This window comes from Acipenser ruthenus, chromosome 52 (assembly GCF_902713425.1).
Source record: "Acipenser ruthenus chromosome 52, fAciRut3.2 maternal haplotype, whole genome shotgun sequence".
In the NCBI taxonomy this organism is placed as follows: Eukaryota; Metazoa; Chordata; class Actinopteri; order Acipenseriformes; family Acipenseridae; genus Acipenser; species Acipenser ruthenus.
The window spans coordinates 4,331,671-4,357,493 of NC_081240.1; the positions used below are offsets into that span (position 1 = coordinate 4,331,671).

At 37.3% G+C, this 25,823-nt stretch overlaps 1 protein-coding gene across 1 annotated transcript in view; it reads right to left on the bottom strand.

Annotated features, from left to right (window-relative positions):
- LOC117432911 (membrane-spanning 4-domains subfamily A member 8-like) overlaps window positions 1–22,047 on the bottom strand; it is a 35,747-nt gene extending 13,700 nt beyond the window's left edge. Inside the window, exons 1-2 of the mRNA XM_059016378.1 lie at window positions 21,942–22,047; window positions 2,560–2,715 (exon numbers count right to left, since the gene is read on the bottom strand). Coding sequence (XP_058872361.1) covers window positions 2,560–2,712 — 153 coding nt within the window. The 5' untranslated portion in view covers window positions 2,713–2,715; window positions 21,942–22,047. The remainder of the gene's footprint in view (window positions 1–2,559; window positions 2,716–21,941) is intronic.
- Between the last annotated feature and the right edge of the window lie 3,776 nt (window positions 22,048–25,823).

The following is a 25,823-nucleotide window of genomic DNA, read 5'->3' on the forward strand; positions in this document are numbered from 1 at the left end:
TCTTTGTGCATGATATAACACTAATCCTAACCCTAACCCTTTTCTGAAACAATTGTGTACTTACATATCTTGTGCAAAAATATTTACACATTAGGTACATTGTAACTATCCATAATAACATTGTAATTATGTGTAAGTACACATGTATTTACTAACTATTATATACAGTGCCTTGCGAAAGTATTCGGCCCCCTTGAACTTTGCGACCTTTTGCCACATTTCAGGCTTCAAACATAAAGATATGAAACTGTAATTTTTTGTGAAGAATCAACAACAAGTGGGACACAATCATGAAGTGGAACGAAATTTATTGGATATTTCAAACTTTTTTAACAAATAAAAAACTGAAAAATTGGGCGTGCAAAATTATTCAGCCCCCTTAAGTTAATACTTTGTAGCGCCACCTTTTGCTGCGATTATAGCTGTAAGTCGCTTGGGGTATGTCTCTATCAGTTTTGCACATCGAGAGACTGAAATTTTTGCCCATTACTCCTTGCAAAACAGCCCGAGCTCAGTGAGGTTGGATGGAGAGCATTTGTGAACAGCAGTTTTCAGTTCTTTCCACAGATTCTCGATTGGATTCAGGTCTGGACTTTGACTTGGCCATTCTAACACCTGGATATGTTTATTTGTGAACCATTCCATTGTAGATTTTGCTTTATGTTTTGGATCATTGTCTTGTTGGAAGACAAATCTCCGTCCCAGTCTCAGGTCTTTTGCAGACTCCATCAGGTTTTCTTCCAGAATGGTCCTGTATTTGGCTCCATCCATCTTCCCATCAATTTTAACCATCTTCCCTGTCCCTGCTGAAGAAAAGCAGGCCCAAACCATGATGCTGCCAACACCATGTTTGACAGTGGGGATGGTGTGTTCAGGGTGATGAGCTGTGTTGCTTTTACGCCAAACATAACGTTTTGCATTGTTGCCAAAAAGTTCGATTTTGGTTTCATCTGACCAGAGCACCTTCTTCCACATGTTTGGTGTGTCTCCCAGGTGGCTTGTGGCAAACTGTAAACGACACTTTTTATGGATATCTTTAAGAAATGGCTTTCTTCTTGCCACTCTTCCATAAAGGCCAGATTTGTGCAGTATACGACTGATTGTTGTCCTATGGACAGAGTCTCCCACCTCAGCTGTAGATCTCTGCAGTTCATCCAGAGTGATCATGGGCCTCTTGGTTGCATCTCTGATCAGTCTTCTCCTTGTATGAGCTGAAAGTTTAGAGGGACGGCCAGGTCTTGGTAGATTTGCAGTGGTCTGATACTCCTTCCATTTCAATATTATCGCTTGCACAGTGCTCCTTGGGATGTTTAAAGCTTGGGAAATCTTTTTGTATCCAAATCCGCCTTTAAACTTCTCCACAACAGTATCTCGGACCTGCCTGGTGTGTTCCTTGTTCTTCATGATGCTCTCTGCGCTTTAAACGGACCTCTGAGACTATCACAGTGCAGGTGCATTTATACGGAGACTTGATCATACACAGGTGGATTCTATTTATCATCATTAGTCATTTAGGTCAACATTGGATCATTCAGAGATCCTCACTGAACTTCTGGAGAGAGTTTGCTGCACTGAAAGTAAAGGGGCTGAATAATTTTGCACGCCCAATTTTTCAGTTTTTTATTTGTTAAAAAAGTTTGAAATATCCAATAAATTTCGTTCCACTTCATGATTGTGTCCCACTTGTTGTTGATTCTTCACAAAAAATTACAGTTTCATATCTTTATGTTTGAAGCCTGAAATGTGGCAAAAGGTCGCAAAGTTCAAGGGGGCCGAATACTTTCGCAAGGCACTGTACATACACAGTAATTAGAGACACTTAATGTAAAGTGTTACCGAATACTAATACTAATCTGTGATGAACAATTAAGTTTTTATAGCTGAGTGACATGGATAAATATAAAAGAAAGAAAGATGAATAATAAAACCAGAATGAACCTTCCTGGTTGAGGGAATTCTTCTAACAGTTCAGTGCAGTATTTCCTCACTACTACTGGCTGCCTGCTCACTCTCCACAGTATGTTTTCTCAATCTCAAGCAGACTGAGCCCTCTGACTGGACACTGAAACTATGACTATATTGCTTATTATAACTTTCTTTCAAAAATTGTATTTTTCATTTAAGATCCTATTAACAATTCATAATTATTTTTACTAGTTATTTGAACCATGCACATCAATCTCATAGTTTTCTCATTGTAAACATATTCTTGTTATATAACAGGTCATTTCTCATCCCCTTTGTTTCAGAATATTAGCTAACATTTAATACCATTGTAATTTGGAGAGGTTGCCACTAGACCCAAGTCCTCTCAGTGTTCTCCAACTTCACCAGGACCAGTCGCAAGTCCTCTCAGTGTCCTCCTACTAGACCAGGACCAGACCCAAGTCCACTCAGTGCCCTCCTAATCCACCAGGACCAGACCCAAGTCCTCTCAGTGCCCTCCTACTAAACCAGTAACAGACCTAAGTCCCCTCAGTGCCCTCCTAATCCACCAGTACCATGTATTTACTAACAACATAAAACAAACACCATATTTAAAAACAGTGTGTATCTTACACCCAGAGCTGTTGGCTCCACATTTAGAAATGTCCTCAATGTTGCTGGTTTCTTTGGAACCAAACAAGCTGGTTCATATCTTTCCAGTATGTTCTCAGAATCTTCTTCATCCTGGGTATCAGTATCGATGCTGCTGTCCATGGAACTCGCCATGATCTGAGAAAAGAGAACCCATTTTATTACATTGTTATTTCATGAGCTCTCTGTTAATTCAGGGATCATGAAAAGTGAGGTGTTTTTTTTTACTCGCTTCATTATAGAAATCCACTTTGCTCAGTCCCCTTGCTAGTGAATTTATATTAAATGTGACAAATATACAAAACTGTGTTAAAGGATTAAAGAATATGTGTGTAAGGGACAAACAACAAATCAATTCACCCCTTTTAGTTATTTATACAACTAAGGGGTAGTCTCTGGTATTTATTTTCACTAGTCCAGATGCTAACTGACTGACCAAAGCAGCGCAGCTGGCAAGCAGGCACCAGCCTTCAAAAGGCTGATAGAAAACAATAGACTGTCAGTCATTCACTCAGGCAGAGAGTAGAGACTAATTTGATTACAGCTAAACACATTGCGGACTGGTAAATAAAAATAATAAAGTAGAATACTGTTCTGTATAATCACGATACAATTGTTTTCTGCATGGCCGTCAATGTGACTGCTCCCGGGGCTTTTAGATATAATGTAATATATCTCCTTTATTTCTGCACTCCCGCGTTTCATGCTTTGTGAGAATATTGTTACACGACTGGAGAAAATTACATTTTAAAACCAAAAACTGCCAAAATGACCACTGCAGGGCTTTTAGTGTTATGTATTATTAGATTAGTTGTGCACAGCTTTTTATTGTTAAATAACCAATTGTTTTATATTTCTGACATGTTGTGTGAATGTTGGTTATTGTCAAGAGTTCAGAATCAGAATCAGAGTTCTACATGATCCAGAATTTAAATATGGTCTCCATTTTGACATCCCTGAGTGGGCGACTAGAGACCAATTTATATTTAGATAAATTGTATACCTAATTCACTACATTACTGTGTGACGGTTTACGAAGAGCACATTTTCTGTATTGCTTGGAAATAAGTAAACGTTAAAAATGTTGAGTATTATGAAAAAAAATAATAATAAATGATTTACTACTATTTGAAAAAAAACAGATGAATGTGTTGTGTTGTCTTGGAAAACTGTCTGACAGGTTTCTAGTGAGTATTGGTAATACTGCATTACTGAAGATGAAATGGGACACGTATTAGTGGTATTTAGACATTTATATTGCATTAAGATTCATATAATGTCAGTCAATGTGGCAAAGGGCAGCAGTGTGGAGTAGTGGTTAGGGCTCTGGACTCTTGACCGGAGGGTTGTGGGTTCAATCCCCAGTGGGGGACACTGCTGTTGTACCCTTGAGCAAGGTACTTTACCTAGATTGTTCCAGTAAAAACCCAACTGTATAAATGGGTAATTGTATGTAAAATAATGTGAAATAATGTATAATGTGATATCTTGTAACAATTGTAAGTTGCCCTGGATAAGGGTGTCTGCTAAGAAATAAATAATAATAATAATGTGATTAACAAGTACATAATACTGTAGTTTTTAACAAGCCTTCCACTTCACATCTTTTTTCAGGCACTGTAGAAACAGATTCATTGAAGTGTGCATTCTTGCAAAATACATAATATGGTCTTACTGAGCCCCCTGAAATGTATTTGCGTGTAGACATTAGAATTTACATCAAATTACAAGTTTTGAAATGGGGGTATAAGAACATAAGAACATAACAAAGTTTACAAACGAGAGGAGGCCATTCAGCCCATCTTGCTCGTTTGGTTGTTAGTAGCTTATTGATCCCAGAATCTCATCAAGCAGCTTCTTGAAGGATCCCAGGGTGTCAACTTCAACAACATTACTGGGGAGTTGGTTCCAGACCCTCACAATTCTCTGTGTGAAAAAGTGCCTCTTATTTTCTGTTCTGAATGCCCCTTTATCAAATCTCCATTTGTGACCCCTGGTCCTTGTTTCTTTTTTCAGGTCAAAAAAAATCCCCAGGTTTAACATTGTCTATACCCTTTAGAATTTTGAATGCTTGAATCAGATCACCGCGTATTCTTCTTTGTTCAAGACTGAATAGATTCAATTATTTTAGCCTGTCTGCATACGACATGCCTTTTAACTCTGGATAATTCTGGTTGCTCTTCTTTGCACTCTTTCTAGAGCAGGAATATCCTTTTTGTAACAAGGTGACCATAACTGAACACAATATTCTAGGTGAGGTCTTACTAATGCATTGTAAAGTTTTAACATTACTTCCCTTGATTTAACACTTCTCACAATATATCTGATTATCTTGTTGGCCTTTTTTATAGCTTCCCCACATTGTCTAGATGAAGACATTTCTGAGTCAACATAAACCATTATGTTTAATAAAAAGAAAACCCTTACAGACTTTATTAATAAGTGTAGGCTAATTCACTTTATAATATTTAAAACAATTGTTCATAGAAATAGATTTGGCTTAAGGATCTATGGTTTGTCCATTCTTCAAAATGTGGAAGGCCCCTTGATTGCGTTTAAAAGAAAGGCATGGATGGATAATGTTCTGCTTCAGACTGCAGTGCGTTTAGAGAAGTTCTGGTTGTCTGGTATCTGTAAGATGAAACTATTTTAACAGTTTTTTGTCAAGTAAACATCCAGGCTAGTGGGTGTTTTTTTTCCTGAATAATTTCCACCTGTTTCTTTCATGATATTTTCTGTGTGTGCCATTCTCCCTGTGTGTGTGCTGGGTTAGGGTAGTGTTAAAAAAAAGCGCCCATCTGTCTGCCACCCATTCGCCTCCCCTCTTCCACAATCTTGGAGTCACCTCTGATAAGTAATGAGCATTGAAACTGCGTAATGCACCAAGAAAATGGTTCTGGTTCAAATGTTTTAGCAATGTTATATAAACCCAATCGAATCAAAACAAGAAAACAAGTCAAAATGCAATCGTATATATTTCTTTTGTAGTATTATTTTTCTTATTATTTTTGTATGTACGCTGTTAAGATAATCTGTAAAATTGCAGTATAGTGCAACAGTATAATTAGGGCTTCTGTTATTCGTGTTTTATTAATTGTATTTTTCGGTGCTTATTTTTAGCTATTTTGGAGTTTTATGTAAATTGTTTTTTTCCGGTGCTTTCGTTTTTGATATGTATGAAATTAGTGTTTTCGGTTACTTTTCAAAATGCGTTAACTTTTTTTCTGTCAAAATATGTATAGTAACTTGACAGTACTTGCACACTTCTTTGACTTGAAAAAAGAAAAAAGGACCAGGGGTCATAAATGGAGATTAGATAAAGGGGCATTCAGAACAGAAAATAGGAGGCACTTTTTTACACAGAGAATTGTGAGGGTCTGGAACCAACTCCCCAGTAATGTTGTTGAAGCTGACACCCTGGGATCCTTCAAGAAGCTGCTTGATGAGATTCTGGGATCAATAAGCTACTAACAACCAAACGAGCAAGATGGGCTGAATGGCCTCCTCTCGTTTGTAAACTTTCTTATGTTCTTATGTTCTTAAGTTGTACCTTCTTTCCTTTGCTGTCTTCCACAATGAAATCCCTATGGTCATTCTTCTGGGGTTTTTGTGTGTAGGCATTTTTGTTCATTTCACCACAATTTTGTTTTAAATCCTCCATATCTTAACTGTAATACAGCTTGAAATCCCGCTAATAAGCCTCCATCCTGATTGTAATCTTGTTTTAAATCCTGCAAGCGGAGTCTCCAATAGAAATGTAGGAATGTGCTGTAACTCAGTAGTTGGGGTGGGTTTAAAGTATTGATAACGAATCAATGATAGATGCAAGTCAGGAAGGCAGGACATTGCCCAGCAGGACTGGGAAATGTATTTATTATTATTTTTGTAGTAGGTTTTATTTTTTAATGGGATTAGGGTAAAGTCAACATGAATTGATTAACCATTTCCACTGTTTTTCCTGTGCTTTCCGGTGTTTATTGGCTATCCACCGATTTCATTTTTTTTATATCGGGGGTGTTTTATCAGGTTTTATCGGTTAAAACCGAAAATCAGAAGCCCTAAGTATAATCTTAAGAGATTGTTTGTAGTAAATGTAAACGGTCACATATATAATATACTGGCAAATGTACTGACATTTACCAATGACAATGTGTGTGTGCATTATATACAAATGAGCATTGCTGTTCATTACTCTGGCAGCCAGAAGCAATGTCGCAATCCACATTAACAATTACAAAACAGTTACAGTATTTTAATCAAATGAAGGGTGCAAATACGTCAGGTAGCAATATTTGTCTACATTTAAAATATTTAGGTTGTTAACTGTGCAATATTTAAAATTAAAAGTGTTATCGTAAAGCAGCTGCTTTCACTCATACCTATCAAAATGACATCTTGTTCAAGTAATGGTTATGTATTTAGATGCACCAAGCACCAAAAAGTTCCCTTTCAAACCAACATTATGTATGGGATATTCCTGCCCTTGAGGTAGGTAATGCTGAGCTCTCTATATCAGAGCTGCCGAAGGCCCCTTCCTGTGATGACGCACTTGGTCCCGCCTACCGAGGGTATAAAACCGTCACTCACTGGAAGATCTCCCTCTTTTTTGAGTTAGTTGTATTTCCCTAACATTCCTCTCTCTCCTCTGTCCTAATTCTCCTCGACCTCTCTGCTGCCTTTGACACTGTTGATCACTCTATTCTACTATCATCTCTTGCTGACCTGGGGATCTCTGGCACTGCTCTGGCCTGGTTCTCCTCCTACCTCTCCAACCGCACTTACCAGGTAACCTGGCGTGGAGCAACCTCCACACCTCACCCTCTCTTAACTGGAGTCCCCCAAGGGTCAGTCTTGGGTCCTCTCCTGTTCTCTCTCTACACCCGCTCCCTGGGCCCCCTCATCGCATCCTATGGTTTCTCATACCATTTCTATGCTGATGATGCTCAGATTTTCCTCTCCTTCCCCACCTCTGACTCCACCATCTCCTCCCGTATCTCTCTCTACCTGTCTGTCTGCTATTTCCTCCTGGATGCACTTGCATCACCTCAAACTCAACCTCTCTAAATCTGACCTCCTTTTCTTTCCCTCCTCCTCCCCCTCCTCTGATCTATCTATCTCTGTTCCTCTGGAATCTACCACACTCTCTCCCTCTTCCTCAGCTAAGAACCTTTAAGTCACCCTGGAACCCTGCCTCTCTTATTCCCAGCACATCTCCACTCTGGCACGCACTTGCCGATTCTTCCTGAGCAACATCCGAAGAATCCGACCCTTCCTCACCAACTATGCTACCCAGCTCCTGGTCCAGGCCCTGGTACTCTCCCGCCTAGACTACTGCAACTCCCTCCTGGCTGGCCTCCCTGCATCCGCCACCCGTCCGCTCCAGCTCATCCAGAACTCTGCTGCCCGCCTGGTGTTCTCTCTGCCTCGCTTCGCCCACGCTACTCCACTACTCCGCTCACTCCACTGGCTCCCGATCACCGCTCGCATCCAGTTCAAGACTCTTGTACTAGCCTACAGATGCTTTGACCAGACTGCACCCAGCTACCTCCAGACTCTCATCTCTCCCTACACCCCCACTCGACCTCTCCGCTCCGCCTGCACTAGAAGACTGGCTCTACCTCCGCTACGCTCCCCTGCCTCCAGAGCCTGCTCCTTCTCCACCCTTGCTCCGCAGTGGTGGAATGACCTTCCTACAGATGTCAGGACTGCCCAGTCCCTGACCACATTCCGGCGCCTCCTCAAGACTCACCTCTTCAAAGAGCACCTGTAGAACTCCTCTGTTTGTATCCTGGGACACAATCACCCTTCATGTAAATGTGCTTTATTTTGCTCTTATCTGCCCCCTGTTTTACTGCATTTAATCCTGTACTTCAGAATACTGTAATCTGCCAAGTGTTTAACCTGTAGTACTTTGTATTTAATCACATCCTGATGTAACTATCACTATTTAATCATATCCTGATGTAACTATCACTATTATCTGCTGTATTATTGAATTGTGGTTTGTCACACTTGTACTTTGCTTGAACAAAAGTTATTGTATTTCTTGCTCTTATTGTATTACTTGTATTGTAACACTTGAAATGTATTTGCTTACGATTGTAAGTCGCCCTGGATAAGGGCGTCTGCTAAGAAATAAATAATAATAATAATAATTCATGCTGAAAGCTGGCTTGCCGCTGGGGTTGCCACCTCATGACCTCAAAACTAAGGAACAGACCCTAACGCAATGCCACACAACACCCATGCCCCCCACCCCACATTTTTATTTTTTTACTATCACAGATACAGTAGACCTCTTAAAACATAATTATTAGTTAATGTATTTTAAGATCTTTTGACAAATGAAAGCATCATAGGCTTTTTACGTTTTCTATTGGCCAAAAACATTTATTATATATAACGTTAGTTCCAGGGCACTTTTGTAGATTCTTGGCATTTCAAACAAATGTCAGGATTTCACACACATTCAATACAAACAAATATCAATGAAAAACCTAGAACTATGTGGAATTACAAGTTCCCTTTAAAATAAATTTCCTCTTTAAAATAAATACCAAAAAGCTATTGCACATTTCAAATTAAGCAGTGGACATGCAAATTTCTGCTGACAGGATGTCACATGCCAGAATTAATTTGCTGCATAAAACTAAAGATAAATAAAAAAAGATATATTGATCTTCGTAAACTCTCTGCATATACAAATTCTGCTAAATTCTCAGCCTCAGTTTGTAAGTCTTTACAGAATCAGAATTGGTTGTCAAAATGACTAAGATATGTGCATTTAGAAATTGTTAGTAAAGCAGAAATTATTACTGGTTTACAAATTGCTTATGATGAGCTAATAACATTGCTGTTGTCTCCAAACATGGGTGGTACCAACACATATTGAATCTTTATTGGCAGCCATTAAGTTCTTTATTTCCTTTTCCATGCATATTTTTGGTTGCTTCTTGCAGGAGCAAGGAGAGGTTTGTCCTCCATGATCAAGGAGTGGAAGTCTGCAGACCCCACATCAAAATTGAGGCTCACAAGGAGCTCACTTTTGATAAGCTCTACTGAACACCTGTTTTGGCTGTCGCTCCATTTTTTTTGCGATGGACACCATAGTTGACATGTGTGTTGTCACCACTAAAAGCTGAAACTGAGTTCTGAGATAATCCAAACCTCTCCAGTGAGCTGGTGATGCATTTCACAATGCCATCTGCAGATTCATCTGGATTTTCCACAAAATCAGTCATTTTATTTGCTACACCATCTTAAGGAGTGAAGAACTGGACTGCAATAGGAAACATTTTCCTGTTCCCTTGATTTGAAGCATCCGTTTATATGGAAAAGGAAAGTGGCTTCTCATTCCCATTGGTGGATGATAAGGTCGGGATGATGTCACCTACTGCTTTTGGGGCAAGCACATCCTTCACAAGTGACTCTGATTTTGTTCTCCCACAGGCAAGTCTTTTACAGATGTATGAATCACTAAACCTTTTCTGTGCCAGTTTCAAAGCACAGTCTGTACTGTTGTAGCTCAAGTTGTGCTTCACTGTGTGGTATACAGTGCCTTGCGAAAGTATTCGGCCCCCTTGAACTTTGCGACCTTTTGCCACATTTCAGGCTTCAAACATAAAGATATGAAACTGTAGTTTTTTGTGAAGAATCAACAACAAGTGGGACAAAATCATGAAGTGGAACGAAATTTATTGGATATTTCAAACTTTTTTAACAAATAAAAAACTGAAAAATTGGGCGTGCAAAATTATTCAGCCCCCTTAAGTTAATACTTTGTAGCGCTACCTTTTGCTGCGATTACAGCTGTAAGTCGCTTGGGGTATGTCTCTATCAGTTTTGCACATCGAGAGACTGAAATTTTTGCCCATTCCTCCTTGCAAAACAGCTCGAGCTCAGTGAGGTTGGATGGAGAGCATTTGTGAACAGCAGTTTTCAGTTCTTTCCACAGATTCTCGAATTGGATTCAGGTCTGGACTTTGACTTGGCCATTCTAACACCTGGATATGTTTATTTGTGAACCATTCCATTGTAGATTTTGCTTTATGTTTTGGATCATTGTCTTGTTGGAAGACAAATCTCCGTCCCAGTCTCAGGTCTTTTGCAGACTCCATCAGGTTTTCTTCCAGAATGGTCCTGTATTTGGCTCCATCCATCTTCCCATCAATTTTAACCATCTTCCCTGTTCCTGCTGAAGAAAAGCAGGCCCAAACCATGATGCTGCCACCACCATGTTTGACAGTGGGGATGGTGTGTTCAGGGTGATGAGCTGTGTTACTTTTACGCCAAACATAACGTTTTGCATTGTTGCCAAAAAGTTCGATTTTGGTTTCATCTGACCAGAGCACCTTCTTCCACATGTTTGGTGTGTCTCCCAGGTGGCTTGTGGCAAACTGTAAACAACACTTTTTATGGATATCTTTAAGAAATGGCTTTCTTCTTGCCACTCTTCCATAAAGGCCAGATTTGTGCAGTATACGACTGATTGTTGTCCTATGGACAGAGTCTCCCACCTCAGCTGTAGATCTCTGCAGTTCATCCAGAGTGATCATGGGCCTCTTGGCTGCATCTCTGATCAGTCTTCTCCTTGTATGAGCTGAAAGTTTAGAGGGACGGCCAGGTCTTGGTAGATTTGCAGTGGTCTGATACTCCTTCCATTTCAATATTATCGCTTGCACAGTGCTCCTTGGGATGTTTAAAGCTTGGGAAATCTTTTTGTATCCAAATCCGGCTTTAAACTTCTCCACAACAGTATCTCGGACCTGCCTGGTGTGTTCCTTGTTCTTCATGATGCTCTGCGCTTTAAACGGACCTCTGAGACTATCACAGTGCAGGTGCATTTATACGGAGACTTGATTACACACAGGTGGATTCTATTTATCATCATTAGTCATTTAGGTCAACATTGGATCATTAAGAGATCCTCACTGAACTTCTGGAGAGAGTTTGCTGCACTGAAAGTAAAGGGGCTGAATAATTTTGCACGCCCAATTTTTCAGTTTTTTTTTTGTTAAAAAAATTTGAAATATCCAATAAATTTCGTTCCACTTCATGATTGTGTCCCACTTGTTGTTGATTCTTCACAAAAAATTACAGTTTCATATCTTTATGTTTGAAGCCTGAAATGTGGCAAAAGGTCGCAAAGTTCAAGGGGGCCGAATACTTTCGCAAGGCACTGTACATTAGCCAACTCAGCAGCTGTGACCTATTAATAAAGTAGCCTGTTATTAAAAACCTCTTACACTAAATACTTAACTTAATAGAAATAACATGAAATAGGTTAATAAACAACTGATTCTGTATTAAAATATGTATCTGGCAATTATTTTATCTTAAAAAAATATGTGAGTATATAAATATTATTTCAATACATGTTAAGTAACATTATACAGTGGCTTTCAAAAGTATTCACCCCCCTTGGACTTTTCCACATTTTATTGTGTTACAACATGGAATCAAAATGGATTTAATTAGGAGTTTTTTCCACTGATCAACACAAAAAAGTCAATAATGTCAAAGTGAAAAATAAATCTACAAATTGTTCTAAATTAATTACAAATATAAAACAGAAAATAATTGATTGCATAAGTATTCACCCCCTTTGCTAAATAAGCTCTGGTGCAACCAATTGTCTTTAGAAGTCACATAATTAGTTGAATGGAGTCCACCTGTGTGCAATTAAGGTGTTTCACATGATTTCAGGTTAAATACACCTGTCTCTGGGAGGTCCCACAGTTGGTTAGTACATTTCCTAACAAAAACTTCATCATAAAGACAAAGGAACATTCAAAACAAATCCGGAATAAGGTTCTTCAAAAGCACCAATCAGGGGTAGGATATAAGAACATTTCCAAGGCATTGACTATCCCCCAGAGCACAGTAAAGTCCATTATTAAGAAGTGGAGAGAATATGGCACAACTGAATCTGTCTAAAACAGGCCGTCCTCAAAAACTGAGTATCCGGGCGAGAAGGGCACTAGTTAGGGAGGCCACCAAGAGGCCTATGGCAGTTACAGTCTTCCACAGCTGAGCTGAGAGACACTGTGCATACGGCAACAATAGCCCGGGTGCTTCACAAAACTGGCCTTTATGGGACAGTGGCAAAAAGAAAGCCATTGTTGAAAAAAACTCACATCAAATCTCAGCTAGAGTTTGCCAGAAGTCATGTGGGAGACTCTGAGACCAAGTGGAAGAAGATTCTATGATCTGATAATACCAAAAAAGAGCTTTTTGGCCTCAACGCTAAGCGTTATGTTTGGCGCAAGCCTAACACCACACATCATCCTGAGAACACCATCCCTACCGTGAAGCATGGTGGTGACAGCTTCTCTGCGTCAGGGCCTGAAAAGCTTGTGAAGATAGAGGGCAAAATGGATGCAGCAAAGTACAGAGAAATCCTGGAGGAAAACCTGCTGAAATCTGCAAGAGACCTGGGACTTGGGAGAAGATTCATCTTCCAGCAGGACAATGACCCCAAACATACAGCCAAAGCCACACTGGAGTGGCTTAAAAACAAAAAGGTCAATGTCCTGGTGTGGCCCAGTCAAAGCCCAGACCTCAATCCAATTGAGAATATGTGGAAAGAGTTGAAAATTGCTGTTCACCAAATGTCCCCATCCAACTTGATGGAGCTTGAGCAATTTTGCAAAGAATGGGCAAAAATTGCAGTGTCCAGATGTGCAAAGCTGGTAGGACTTATCCAAATAGACTAATGGCTGTAATTGCTGCCAAAGGTGCCTCTACCAAATATTGACTCAAGGGGGTGAATACTTATGCAATCAATTATTTTCTGTTTTGTATTTGTAATTAATTTAGAACAATTTGTAGATTTTATTTTTCACTTTGACATTATGGACTTTATTTGTGTTGATCAGTGGCAAAAACTCCTAATTAAATCCATTTTGATTCCATGTTGTAACACAATAAAATGTGGAAAAGTCCAAGGGGGGTGAATACTTTTGAGAGCCATTATATAAAAGGTAGACAGTCTTCCCAGCAACAGCGTGTGGAAGCGACATCATGAGAGAAGTAAAGTCGTGGACAACGCAGTTAGAAGCAGTTTGAAAGCAGGTTGACAGCTGCAGAAGCTAAACTAAACTTCCCCCCCCCAAAAAAAGAGCTGCAGGAAATGAGACAGCAACAGGAGCTTGAGGAGCTGACACACCCACAATTCATGGAAGTCTGCACCCCTAGCAGACTGAAAGCCACCACGGAGATGGAAGAAAGTCGAAACAGCTGGGTTGAGATAGGCAGAAGCAGAGAAAAAAAGAAACTTTGTCAAACACAACCACCAGAAATCCAGACATCCAACAAATTTGAGCCACTTCAACATTTAGATGACCAAAACCAACATCACGAGAATGAAAGGAACAACATCCAGGACCATATAAACAGTGCTGGCCAGGCAGCAAAAAAAAGGGAGGTCATGATCGTTGGGGACTCCATATTGAGAAACACAGCAAGTTCAGTTCACAGTTTGGACCCCCTTACTACAACAGTGTGCTGCCTTCCAGGAGCCTCAGTCAAGCACATCACTGAGAATGTGGACAGGCTCCTAGAACGAACAGGAGACGACCCGGTAGTAGTCATCCACATAGGTACAAACAACATTGGAAGAGACAGACCAAGATCCCTGCAAAACAAATTCAGAGAGCTAGGAAGGAAATTAAAAGACAAGACCAAAACTGTGGTATTCTCTGGGATACTGCCGGCGCCTTGCAAAGGACCATATGGACAGCTGGAAATACAAAATCAAAATGCATGGCTGAAATTGTGGTGCACACAAGAAGGCTTCACCTTTCTTGAACATTGGAGCACATTCTACAACAAGGACTATTTATATAGGTGGGATGGACTGCACTTAAACAGAAAGGGAACCAATCTACTCGGAGAAAGGATCCTTGAAGAGGTCCAGAAGCATTTAAACTAGAAATGAAGAGGGGAGAAAACAAAAAAACAGAAGGGAGACTACATCAAAACAAGGGCAACAACTCAGGTAAGACAACTATTAAATGTATTTATCTTAATGCTAGAAGTCTCAGAAACAAAATGTTAGAACTTGAAGCTACTGCACTCACAAGTAACTACGATGTGATAGGTGTTACAGATACTTGGTTGTCTGAGAGTGATGGAGACGAATATAATATTAGTGGGTACAAACTGTATAGGAAAGACAGGCAGGACAGAAGAGGCGGAGGGGTAGCGCTATACATAAGAAATAGTCTTGAAGCCCAGGTGTTAAATCAGGACAAAGAAAACAATGCAGAATCAATATGGGTCAGAATAGTGGACACAAATTCAAAGGGCATAATAATAGGAGCATGCTATAGACCGCCAAATTCAGACGCTGAGCAAAATAATCTGTTATACAATGACATTCGAAATGCGTGTAGAAAAGGAGAAGCCATACTAATGGGGGATTTCAACTTCCCCCATATAAAAGGGGAAAACCCGATGGGGGCACGATGGATGAAATTGAAATGATGGAAATGACAAATGACTGCTTCCTAATGCAATTTGTCAAGGCACCGACTAGAGGGGAGGCATGCCTTGATTTAGTCTTTTCAAATAATGAAGACAGAATAACTAAAACAGAGGTCAGAGAGCCATTGGCAAACTCAGACCACAACATGGTCTCATTTGAAGTATTTTTTAAAACCCCAAAAGTAATGACTAAAGCTAAGGTTTACAATTATAGAAAAGCAAATTATGAAGGTATGAAACAGAGACTAACAGAAGTAGATTGGAGTAAAATAGAACATCCACAGAAAAAGGATGGCTGTTTTTTAAAAATGTAATACTAGATGCGCAAAACAATTACATCCCAAAAGTAGACAAATCTAAATCTGAAACAAAATGGACAAAATGGTTTAATAGATCAATTAAAAAAACATTCAGCAAAAAAAGGCACTTTACAGAGCATTTAAAAGGGACCAAAAACAAAGTACACAGAAAGAGTACTTAGAACTGCAAACACAAGTCAAAAAGGAAGTTAGAATGGCCAAGAGAGAGATATAAATCAGTACTGCTAAGGGGGCTAAAACCAATTCCAAAATGTTTTTCCAATATTATAACAGCAAGAGAACATTCAAAGAGGAGGTTAAATGTCTAAGAGACACAAATGGCAAAATCATAGACGAAGAAAAAAAAATAGCAAATAATATTAAATCATTAAATGATTACCCCCATCATTGCAAACCACACAGTGCAGTGTGTGCAAATCCACATTCACTTGTCACACATCATTACGACGCCATGCTGCACACCAACGTGGCTCTGGCAAGGACCCAATTTTTTGTGTAGATGTGCTGAAAGGAATATACTTCCCAGGAAAAGCACAAAGTGGTCCAAGGGCACCAGTTCACGGATGAAAATCTTTTACAGCACAAATTCTAGATTGTGAACTTGAAGAATGCAGAGAGTTCATGGCTCTTGCTAATAGGAGTGGCAATCCAGGAATGGAATGCTGCCATCTTCAAAGAACGGTGCATTCACCTCCAAATCAATTATGCCAGCAGTCCCTTGACAGTCTTCTGAGCAAAGGATTAATATCTAACTTTTGGAAGGATGAGTGTGCAGGCATGGCATCTCAAGCCTCAATTGAAGGTGCTTGTGCAGTTTATCCAGTGCTTTATGATGCCCATGGCTTTTCAGAAAGATTTTTTTATTTTTCAGTTTACACTGGTAAACAAGACTACTGGTGTCGTTTTGGATGGACTAAGGTCACATCTGACACAAAAACAGGGCAATGGTACTGCCAGTGCAAGGGAAGTAAGAAAATGTCATTCTGTGTGCACAGATACTTGTCAATGTGGTGGATATACCAAGAAAAACATGAGGTGCTCTGTGAAACTGTATCCGAATCCTTGGCAGAACATGAAGATACCACCAGTGTCGATGGCAGTTCCATTGATGTAGAAACATGTCAATAAATTTACATTTCACTACCGTACATATTCATGGAAAGTGTATAACTATGTAAATATATATTTGTATTTAGTGTCTGTATGTATTTCCTCCTGTTTTGATCAATGTCTGTATTTTCTCATGTTGTGATTGTGATATATTTTCTGGAATGCATGATTTGGGGAATGCCATAATTCAAGGAAATAAAAAGTCCAACAGGATGTTTCTTTTTACTAATCCTACATACATGGCAGAATTAAAGCAAAAATTGAAAACAAGAATGTGTATTTTTGATGAAAATGTGGTAAGTCATTAATTTTACAGTGATATTTTTATGTGGTATGGATGCCTTTATTAATAACCTCCACATCATTGTTTCACCTCTTCAGACAACTGCTTTATTAGATCACATCAAGAAGGTGATGGGTGTCTGTACTAGCCTTCCTAAAACATCATTAGTCCTGGATGTTCTTGGTCCAGAGGTAAGACCTCATCATACAAACACATTTATGGAGTTCCTGTTACAATAATAGAACAAACATTAACAGAAGTGAATCACTCAATAAGGTCTGTTTTGTACAGTTGTATGAAGTTTGTGTCATGCTGAGAACTTTCAGATTCAAACTTCAGTATACTACAGTTTCTCCCAGTTACACATATACGTGAAGCTTTATTTTAGCTCCAGAGTCTTGTGACAGAGGAGGATCTGCCAGGGCTATGTAGTCACGGACAGTCTCTTAATGACCAGAAACAAACTATGATTTTTCTAATGACTGTTTTGCATTACAGGTTACTATCAAAATCCTTCAGAAGCATAAGGTCTATGCAGATACAAAGCTGATAGATGTCTTGGAATGCCCTGGAAACCCATCCCCGTGCCATTCATCTGGAGAAGCCCCTTCCTCCTTTTTTATTTTGTTATTTTCTATTTTTTTATATTGGATATATATAATTAATAACATATATATATATATATATATATATATATATATATATATATATATATATATATATATATATATATATATATATATATATTATTAATTGTGTACTGGCAATCCCAAAGCTTAATGCATTTTATTGTATTGATTACAGACAGATACTTGGAGAGACATCCCTAAAGATGCATGTTGTTAAGTTGCAGCTTCCATGCTTATATACATGACCTCTTCATCTCTTCCAGCCTTTGTATTACATGTGCCCCACATCTCCTGTTGCTGAGCAAACACACATTTACACATATTTCTTAAGCTTGACTTTCCTTGCACACATACACAGACAGACCATTAGAAAAAACAGCTCAGTCCAAGTACAAGGAGATTTGTATCCCCACTTCCTCTTTCAATTGCTCTGCAGAGAACTCTAATAATAATAATAATAAAAATAAAAATAATAATAATAATAGGACTCCGCAGTCCACTCACAAAGTACAATACAATCCTATGCAGGCCACTTACGCAGTATAATAGAATCTTATCTCAGGCAGCACGTACTACAAGCCAGAAGCAAATTATAATTATCTTGTTAAAGTCTGACAATATATGCATACCACCCCAAATAATTCCATACGTAATTATTAATGCTAATCATAACAACAACAACAATAATTAATACCGTGAGTTTCACGGAGTACAGGACAGCGCAGACCACTCACAAAGTAAATACAATCCTATGCAGGACACTCACGGCAGTGTCCCAGGACACCGCTGGCCACTCGCCACTTCCAGTAGCAGAGTGCCGGCACTCACGGCACTTCCTATAGCAGAGTGCCAGCACTCAGCACTCAAAATGATCTAACTCCTTCTCGTCAATTAGCGTCGAGCCTAGTGAAAATAAATACCAGAGACTGTGGAGTTTTACAACGCAACCAAATATGGAGTTGTCGAAAAAAGTTTATTTATCTACGTTGTTCAGTTGCTCATCTGATAGTAAACCGATTGTTGTTGAAAAGTCAAAAATGTATTGCTATCCTTTCAGTTTTATAAATAGTTATGTTGTAAACCGATGTCTGTTCAGATGTTTATTTATTTACATTTTCTTGTTTTGATTTGTAAAATAAATGTTCATATACATATATATATATGAACATTTATTTTACAAATCAAAACAAATGTGTATATATATATATATATATATATATATATATATATATATATATATATATATATATATATATATGCACTTTGGTTGTTCAGATGTTTGTGAAGTACTCAATAAAAATAAAATAAAAAAAAACTAATTACATCCGACTGTTTCTCCGTTCGATATTCTATTTACAGTGTTTTGAATACAGGGCTTCTAGGTATGAGTATATCTCCGGTCCTTCTAGTGTTAAAACCAGTGATCCTGTTAATACACAGACATGTTATAACATGTTAATGAACTTGTTTTCAATATGTCTAGACTACCCTCCAGCTTTTGGTTTCTTCATCCTTCTATAATATTTTCAGGCACTAACAGTTACTTGTACTCTTGTCCTAATTTCTATAAATTAATATTGATAAATATCTCTAGTCAAAAGTTACTATATATATATATATATATATATATATATATATATATATATATATATAGTGTGTTTCTGCTGGAGATGACATACTAAATGGTTCTTTCTGAAAGCCTTCCTAGGCTACAATAAAAATTTCAGTAATACTTTAGTTTAGGGATCTGTTATAAGTGGTTATAAACAATAGCAAAAAAAAGCTGAAAAAAAACACACACACCCAACGGCAAACGTGTATAATAACTGTATTGTAAAAACAATGCAGCCCCAAACAATTGGTGAAACTGACATATAAAGACAGGCATAGAAAGACAAACATACCTGAAAAGATAGGCAGACAGACGTTATCCGTTATAAGTGATTATAAACAATAGCAACGCAAAAACATTCACATAAATGTATAATAATAGTCTATCCAATCATATTCTATAATTCTTAATATCATAATTATTACCACGTTTTATAGATTGTTTATTATCACTTATATCGGATCCCTAAAGTGTTACCTTAATTGACAAGGATTCCAAAACAGAATTTTCTACATGTCCCCCAGTAGTGTGTAAGAGCTGGTTTATGAATCATTTTCAAAGGTACAGTATAAATCTGCTTGAAGAATTTGGTAACATTAAGTGTCTCTACTGACAGTGTGTTTACATGGTAGTTACTTAATAAATACATGTGTACTTACATACGGTCACAATATTATTATGCATAGCTACAATGTACTCAGTGTGTACATTGTGCAGGATATAACCCTAACCCCATAAGAACACAAGAACGTTTAGCACATTTTTATTGCCTGCATGCAGTACTTTACACTTTTCTCTATTAAATGTCATTTACCATGTGTCTGTCCAGTTCTGAATGCTGTCTAGATCATTTTGAATGACCTTTGCTGCTGCAACAGTGTTTGCCATGCCTCCTATTTTTGTGTCGTCTGCAAATTTAACAAGTTTGCTTACTATACCAGAATCTAAATCATTAATGTATATTAGGAACTTGTATATTTACATATATTGTGCAACAATATGTATTAATTACATTATAACGACCATTGTAAGCATGTGTAAATACACATATACATACTATGCAACTGCAATGCAAATACACAGGAATTAGAGACATTTAATGTCAAGTGTTACCAAGATATTTTCTACTTTCCATGTTAAGTAAAAATGAAAAAAAAAAGTTTCAGAAGTGCACTACCAGATTTAATCCAGATTTAATAAATACCACTGCCTGAAAGATAATCTGTCATTTAAATAAATAATCATGCAATAATTTGTAGCATAAAATGCTGTGGAAAGCACCCGTGTCCTAAAGACTTTGAGAGAATATTTGTGATGATACATTGAAAACTGTCACTCATTACAAACTATTTAACATAATTTGACATGAGAACAGTTTTAAAATTTAAATCATTGTTTCTGAATACATGTATTTAACATTTTAATATCCATAACACATATTCAAAACAGTGTCTTCTGTGCTCAACTTGACGTATATTATGGGTGTAAAAATGTAAAATGTAAAAATAGAATCAATTACATGAAACTGTTGAGCTATTATAGTGTACGGTATTTTAATAAATAAACCTCTATCAGGTCTTAGGAGAAAATATCAGTTTCTTTTGAGGAACTTAAAGGTAAGGCTTCTATAAATGCATTATAAAGGGTGTTACACACAGTGATATATGGGTATTATTAAACAGGCTACAGCAAAACATAACTAGAAAAACTGCAATACTGTAACTCAAGCTGTTTGTAATAAAGTTATCTCTTATAAGCATTGACATCCTCGACAACATGTTTATAGAGTATCCTAACACTTGCATGAATGTGCCGGATCACATGGATCCCAGATCCGGTAGCTTTTTGTCCATTAGGTCTAGAAAGAAAAATGCTGTCCCTCTTCCTTAACAACCTGGTCTCACTAGAAAAGGGTCGACTCAGTAGCGCAATTTGTCTTACAATTTACGTTCCTGTGAGCATGCATTCTTGCCACTACCAACAATGCATCGCGACTGTTTTTACCATGGAATCTTCAGACGTACTGCGAAATGAAACGAAAATCAACCATTTTCCCTGCTGAATGTTTTCAAAACGTATATTCCAATTGTTGCATTTATACCTTCATGTTTTCAAAACGTATATTCCAACTGTTGCATTTATACCGATTATTTATTTGATTTAGAACGACCAATTTGTTTGCTTTTAAATAAATTAAATTGTTAAAAAAATGACTATTCTATGTCCTTTCATTTTAATTCCGTACATGGACTTGTTGTCCTAGTGCTAAAATATACACTCCCTTTTTTCTTTATACATTTACACGAAAAATCCCTTAATATAATTGTAGGAGTGTCAGCACTGTACTGGCATCCAGAATTAACAAATGCTGCTTCATAAAGTCGAATGAAACCTGATGAATAATATTAAGTTAACATATTGAATTACAAACCACTTTGTAGTTTCACATATACTTAATGAAAAACTGACAAAAATAGAAAGCTCTGACGTTTCAAAATCTAACATGAAATACTGTACTACTATTATGGCTTCCGGTAGACTTTTGTGATATAATTTTGTAGTTTCTTTGATTACATGATCTTAAATAAAAGATATACATTATATTCATATAGTTTTTTTTTAATGAATTCTCAATCCTAAAATTCAAGATGATTCAATATTTTTTGCCATAGCTGTACATGTGCAGGTCAGTGTTTGCAGTGACACCTAAACTAACCTGTGTGCACATTCAGTATCTTCAGCTATCAGCATGGGTTTACAAGGTCCTTCATAAGCAAGTCTGCTGTGTGTTTTAATTCATGCTAACATAACCTTTTGATCCGTGGATCACATTCCAGTACACAACATGGACTCCAAATAGAATTGAGCATGACATCTCTGTGGCTGGAGCAGAAAACACAAACTTGAAAACACAGAACACTTACCAATTAGAAATTATATTCACAGGATCACTTCTTCTCTGTATCACAGCATATTGAACCTGCAAAGCAGAATCTATCAAACAACGGTACAGCAAACAGTAGTGCTGTGTGTAAAGAGGGAGGCTGGAGCTTATAAACCACAAGACATCCCCTCAATACACTATTTCATTATTTCATATACAGATAACCAACCCCGTACTTTGAAATTGAACATCCTTGTATCTGTTAATCATTTTGAAATATAATTAAATTACCTTTTATTTATTTGTTATATTAATGCATTGCAAAACAGAAGATTAAACTATCCACAAAAGCAAAAAAAAATCAACAGTACACATAACTTAAGGAGGCTGTGTAGTCCAGTGGTTAAAGAAAAGGGCTTGTAACCAGGAGGTCCCGGGTTCAAATCCCATCTCAGCCACTGATTCATTGTGTGACCCTGAGCAAGTCACTTAACCTCCTTGTGCTCCGTCTTTCGGGTGAGACGTAATTATAAGTGACTCTGCAGCTGATGCATAGTTCACACACCCTAGTCTCTGTAAGTCGCCTTGGATAAGGTGTCTGCTAAATGAACAAATAATAATAATAATAAATGATCCATGACAAAGAAATTCCTGATAACTGACGCTGAGACGTGAGAAGTGACGATGTCCTAATATGGACACCGTACGAGTGCCTATTGTTTCCATACAACTGAAATTGAAATTCTCACAGCCATTTTCATGCAGGTAGGTATATAAGAATATATAAGAATATAAATGATAAATTTTCAGGTTTTCAAATAAACATGCACACTACTGTATCAGATATTTTCCACCCTAAAGTTAAAGGTAGGTATTAGTTTTCCCTTTTGACAATTCATATGTAAATCCAAACATCAGGTTAATACTGTGTGGTTCACTCCATTCAGTTTGCATGAGTGTTTGCTTAATGTTGGTAATTAGACACATAATAATAACTTTCGAACCTACAAGTTAGCATTGTTGATTCCAAGTGCTTTCTTTCATTCTTTCATTCTTTCTTTTTTAGTTGATTGTAATTTAAAATAAATATTTTCTTCACAGACTTTTGTTTTACTATTTAGTCGTTAGGGGTTGAGGAAGTTAAATATGGTCTTTAGCAGAGTGAGACTATAGTGGTGTTTTATCTGGAAGTGGGTCCTAGCAACATTATCTCAGCCCTGCAGCAAGAGTCACATTAACCACTAATGAGCTACAGCACTGAGAATGTACACAGTGTGGTCACAGCGATGTGCTTCAGAGCATTGTGTCACATCACTGTGAGGCTCTCTGCTCACATGGTCAGTTAACCACACTGTGAGGCAGGGGCCTTGCGGTTTCACAATCAACACAAATAGCGCTGTGTCACAGGACTTTGCTGCACAATTGGTTTTATTTTTTATATCTTTACTTTTAACTCAATGTAGATTTATGTTTACTTTTGTAGCTTATCCATAACTAAACAATGGAAAAACAGTTTTAATAGAAAGAAACGAATAGTAACACAAACGCATGATAAATGTTTCATGAAAAAATCTATGTAAAGTTGTAAATGCCATTCATGATGTAAAAAAGTTATAATAACAGATAATACAAACCTTGTGAATTTAGTCATTATGAACTATTGTACATTGAGAAATACAGCAGGTATTGCATTATTCTAATGTTAAACACTCAATCCAAAAATATTCAGTATGTGTAGTACTAAAAATACACTTATTTAAAATCAGACAAACGGTTCTACAATAAAACCCAGCAGACTGATGCTTTTAGCAAAAGTTGACTGAATTTAAGATGTAAACAAATTGCAATAGTCGTTTCAGGGTTTGAATGAAATCCCAAATCACTGTTTAAAATATAATTTCACTGGTATTCACTTTCATTGGGATTCCAGATCGTGTTCTCCTGTGATAAAAGCATTACAGTTTGGATTAATAAGCGTTTGTTGTTTATTGAACTCTAGCAAAAGAGCAACTTAACTTAGTTTTATATAAAAAAAAGCACCTTCAGCACCTTCAATCCAAAGAGAGCACAACAAGTTCCCTGCCCGTCTCCCTCGATGCTGTTAAAACATAATGCTGTGTTTGGTTCTAATTAATATAAGTAAAATAATATATATTTTTTTGTTCAGGTAATGCTTTGAAAATCTGTCCCCAAGCTAGTTTATATAATGTATGTGTGCTTTAAATAATGTCTTCATGTTTAATTATTTTGTATTAATCGTGCTTTCTACATGATTATTTTATTTTGTGTGTAGCTGTTTTTTTCAAGCATGTAAATATTACTGACGTCAATTTTCAGAAAAAGTAACAATAATTAATGAAAAACCCATTTGAGAAACAGCACACAATGATAATATGCAGTACAGAAACCATACAAAGAAAAAAAGATACCCATAAATAAATAGTTTAATAGAAATATACAGTTCACATGTTCTGTGTTTAATGTATCAAATGAAATGAAGCTGTCACCATTGTGACTCCCCTCCCTCTTGCATGCAAAGAGCAGAAATGAATACAAAGGTGTGTCTCAAAATGCTGTCAGGAGAGAGGTAAGCTGCTAATTGCATTTCTCTTGCCATAATATTACTGTTTTATTAACTGAATTAAATTACTATTCTGTCAATAAATTGAATTGGTAAAAACAAAATATATTTATATGCAGTAGTGTGAAAATGTATCAGAATACCTCTAGATTTGTATTTTATTTCCTTTTATACCTATCTGCATGAAAACCTGATCTCAATCTTTGGTCAGTATATCAGAGATATAGGAACAAGAGGAACTAAAAAGTCTCCTGCATGTTACCATTTTACCCTTTCTCTTACTATTTTAAATTAATTGAACGCGTGGCCTATTAGAGTCCTCAATTCAACAATCACTAACTTGACAATTTTGGCAATTTTCTAAAATTTCGGTTCCATAGAACTGAATAGAAATGAATTCCTATTGGTGGTACTGTATATGCAGTAATACTAAAAGAAATGTACAACATTTTAAGAGACGTTACAACAAGAAGTCTTCCTCATCCAAATCTGAAAAACGCTCAGTAAGAATTGTACAGTATAACTACTGAAACGACTCAGTCAAGTAGACACACATTCCGACCATTGCCTTCTTCATTGGAATAAAGCATCACCAAACTTTTTACTGAATATATTAATATTATAGGTTAGGGGTTCTGGAAATGGCCTTCACACAATTAAAGTATTCAGTTGCTTCACAAAATATATTTAATGAAATAAAACCATAATTATATCTGCCAATAACAATATACATGTATAAGTTATTCCTCTGTCATTAAAGTATATCATTTGAGTTTCTTTCAGTATTTCTAAACGATTTATTGAAAACCATGCTTTATAAACAAGTAAATGAATACATAAAGAGTTCACAGTGAGTAATTCAAATAGCCTACCCTTACCCACAATGAACCCCAATTCAACAGGCCCCACTCATAATGCCTCAAGCCACTGGGGTGACAGCCTACTTCAGCTCAGGATGCTAACGTGGCTTCAGGTGTGTTTACTGTTTTGTAATGTTTGATATGTGCTGTACATGTAGATCATGGCTCCAACATACACAGCAGACGACAGAATGATCATCACAATCCCTTTGGAAAAGCTGAAAGATCTCCAGAGAGGTGAAAAATACATCCCTGAGACATTCAGCAGCACATTTAGTGATTCCTACAAGTTATTCCTGAACGGACATCCGAAAGCCTTGGGGGTAAGTCCGTCCCGAAACTTTATTGGTACATCTGATGGAAAGGTACATCAAAGCCATCTTAAAGTGTTACAGAACACCCTGCAGTGTTTATAAGAAACACATTACATTATCTTCACTGTGTCCCGTGTTGTTTCTATTGCAGCATTTGAGTCCAGACC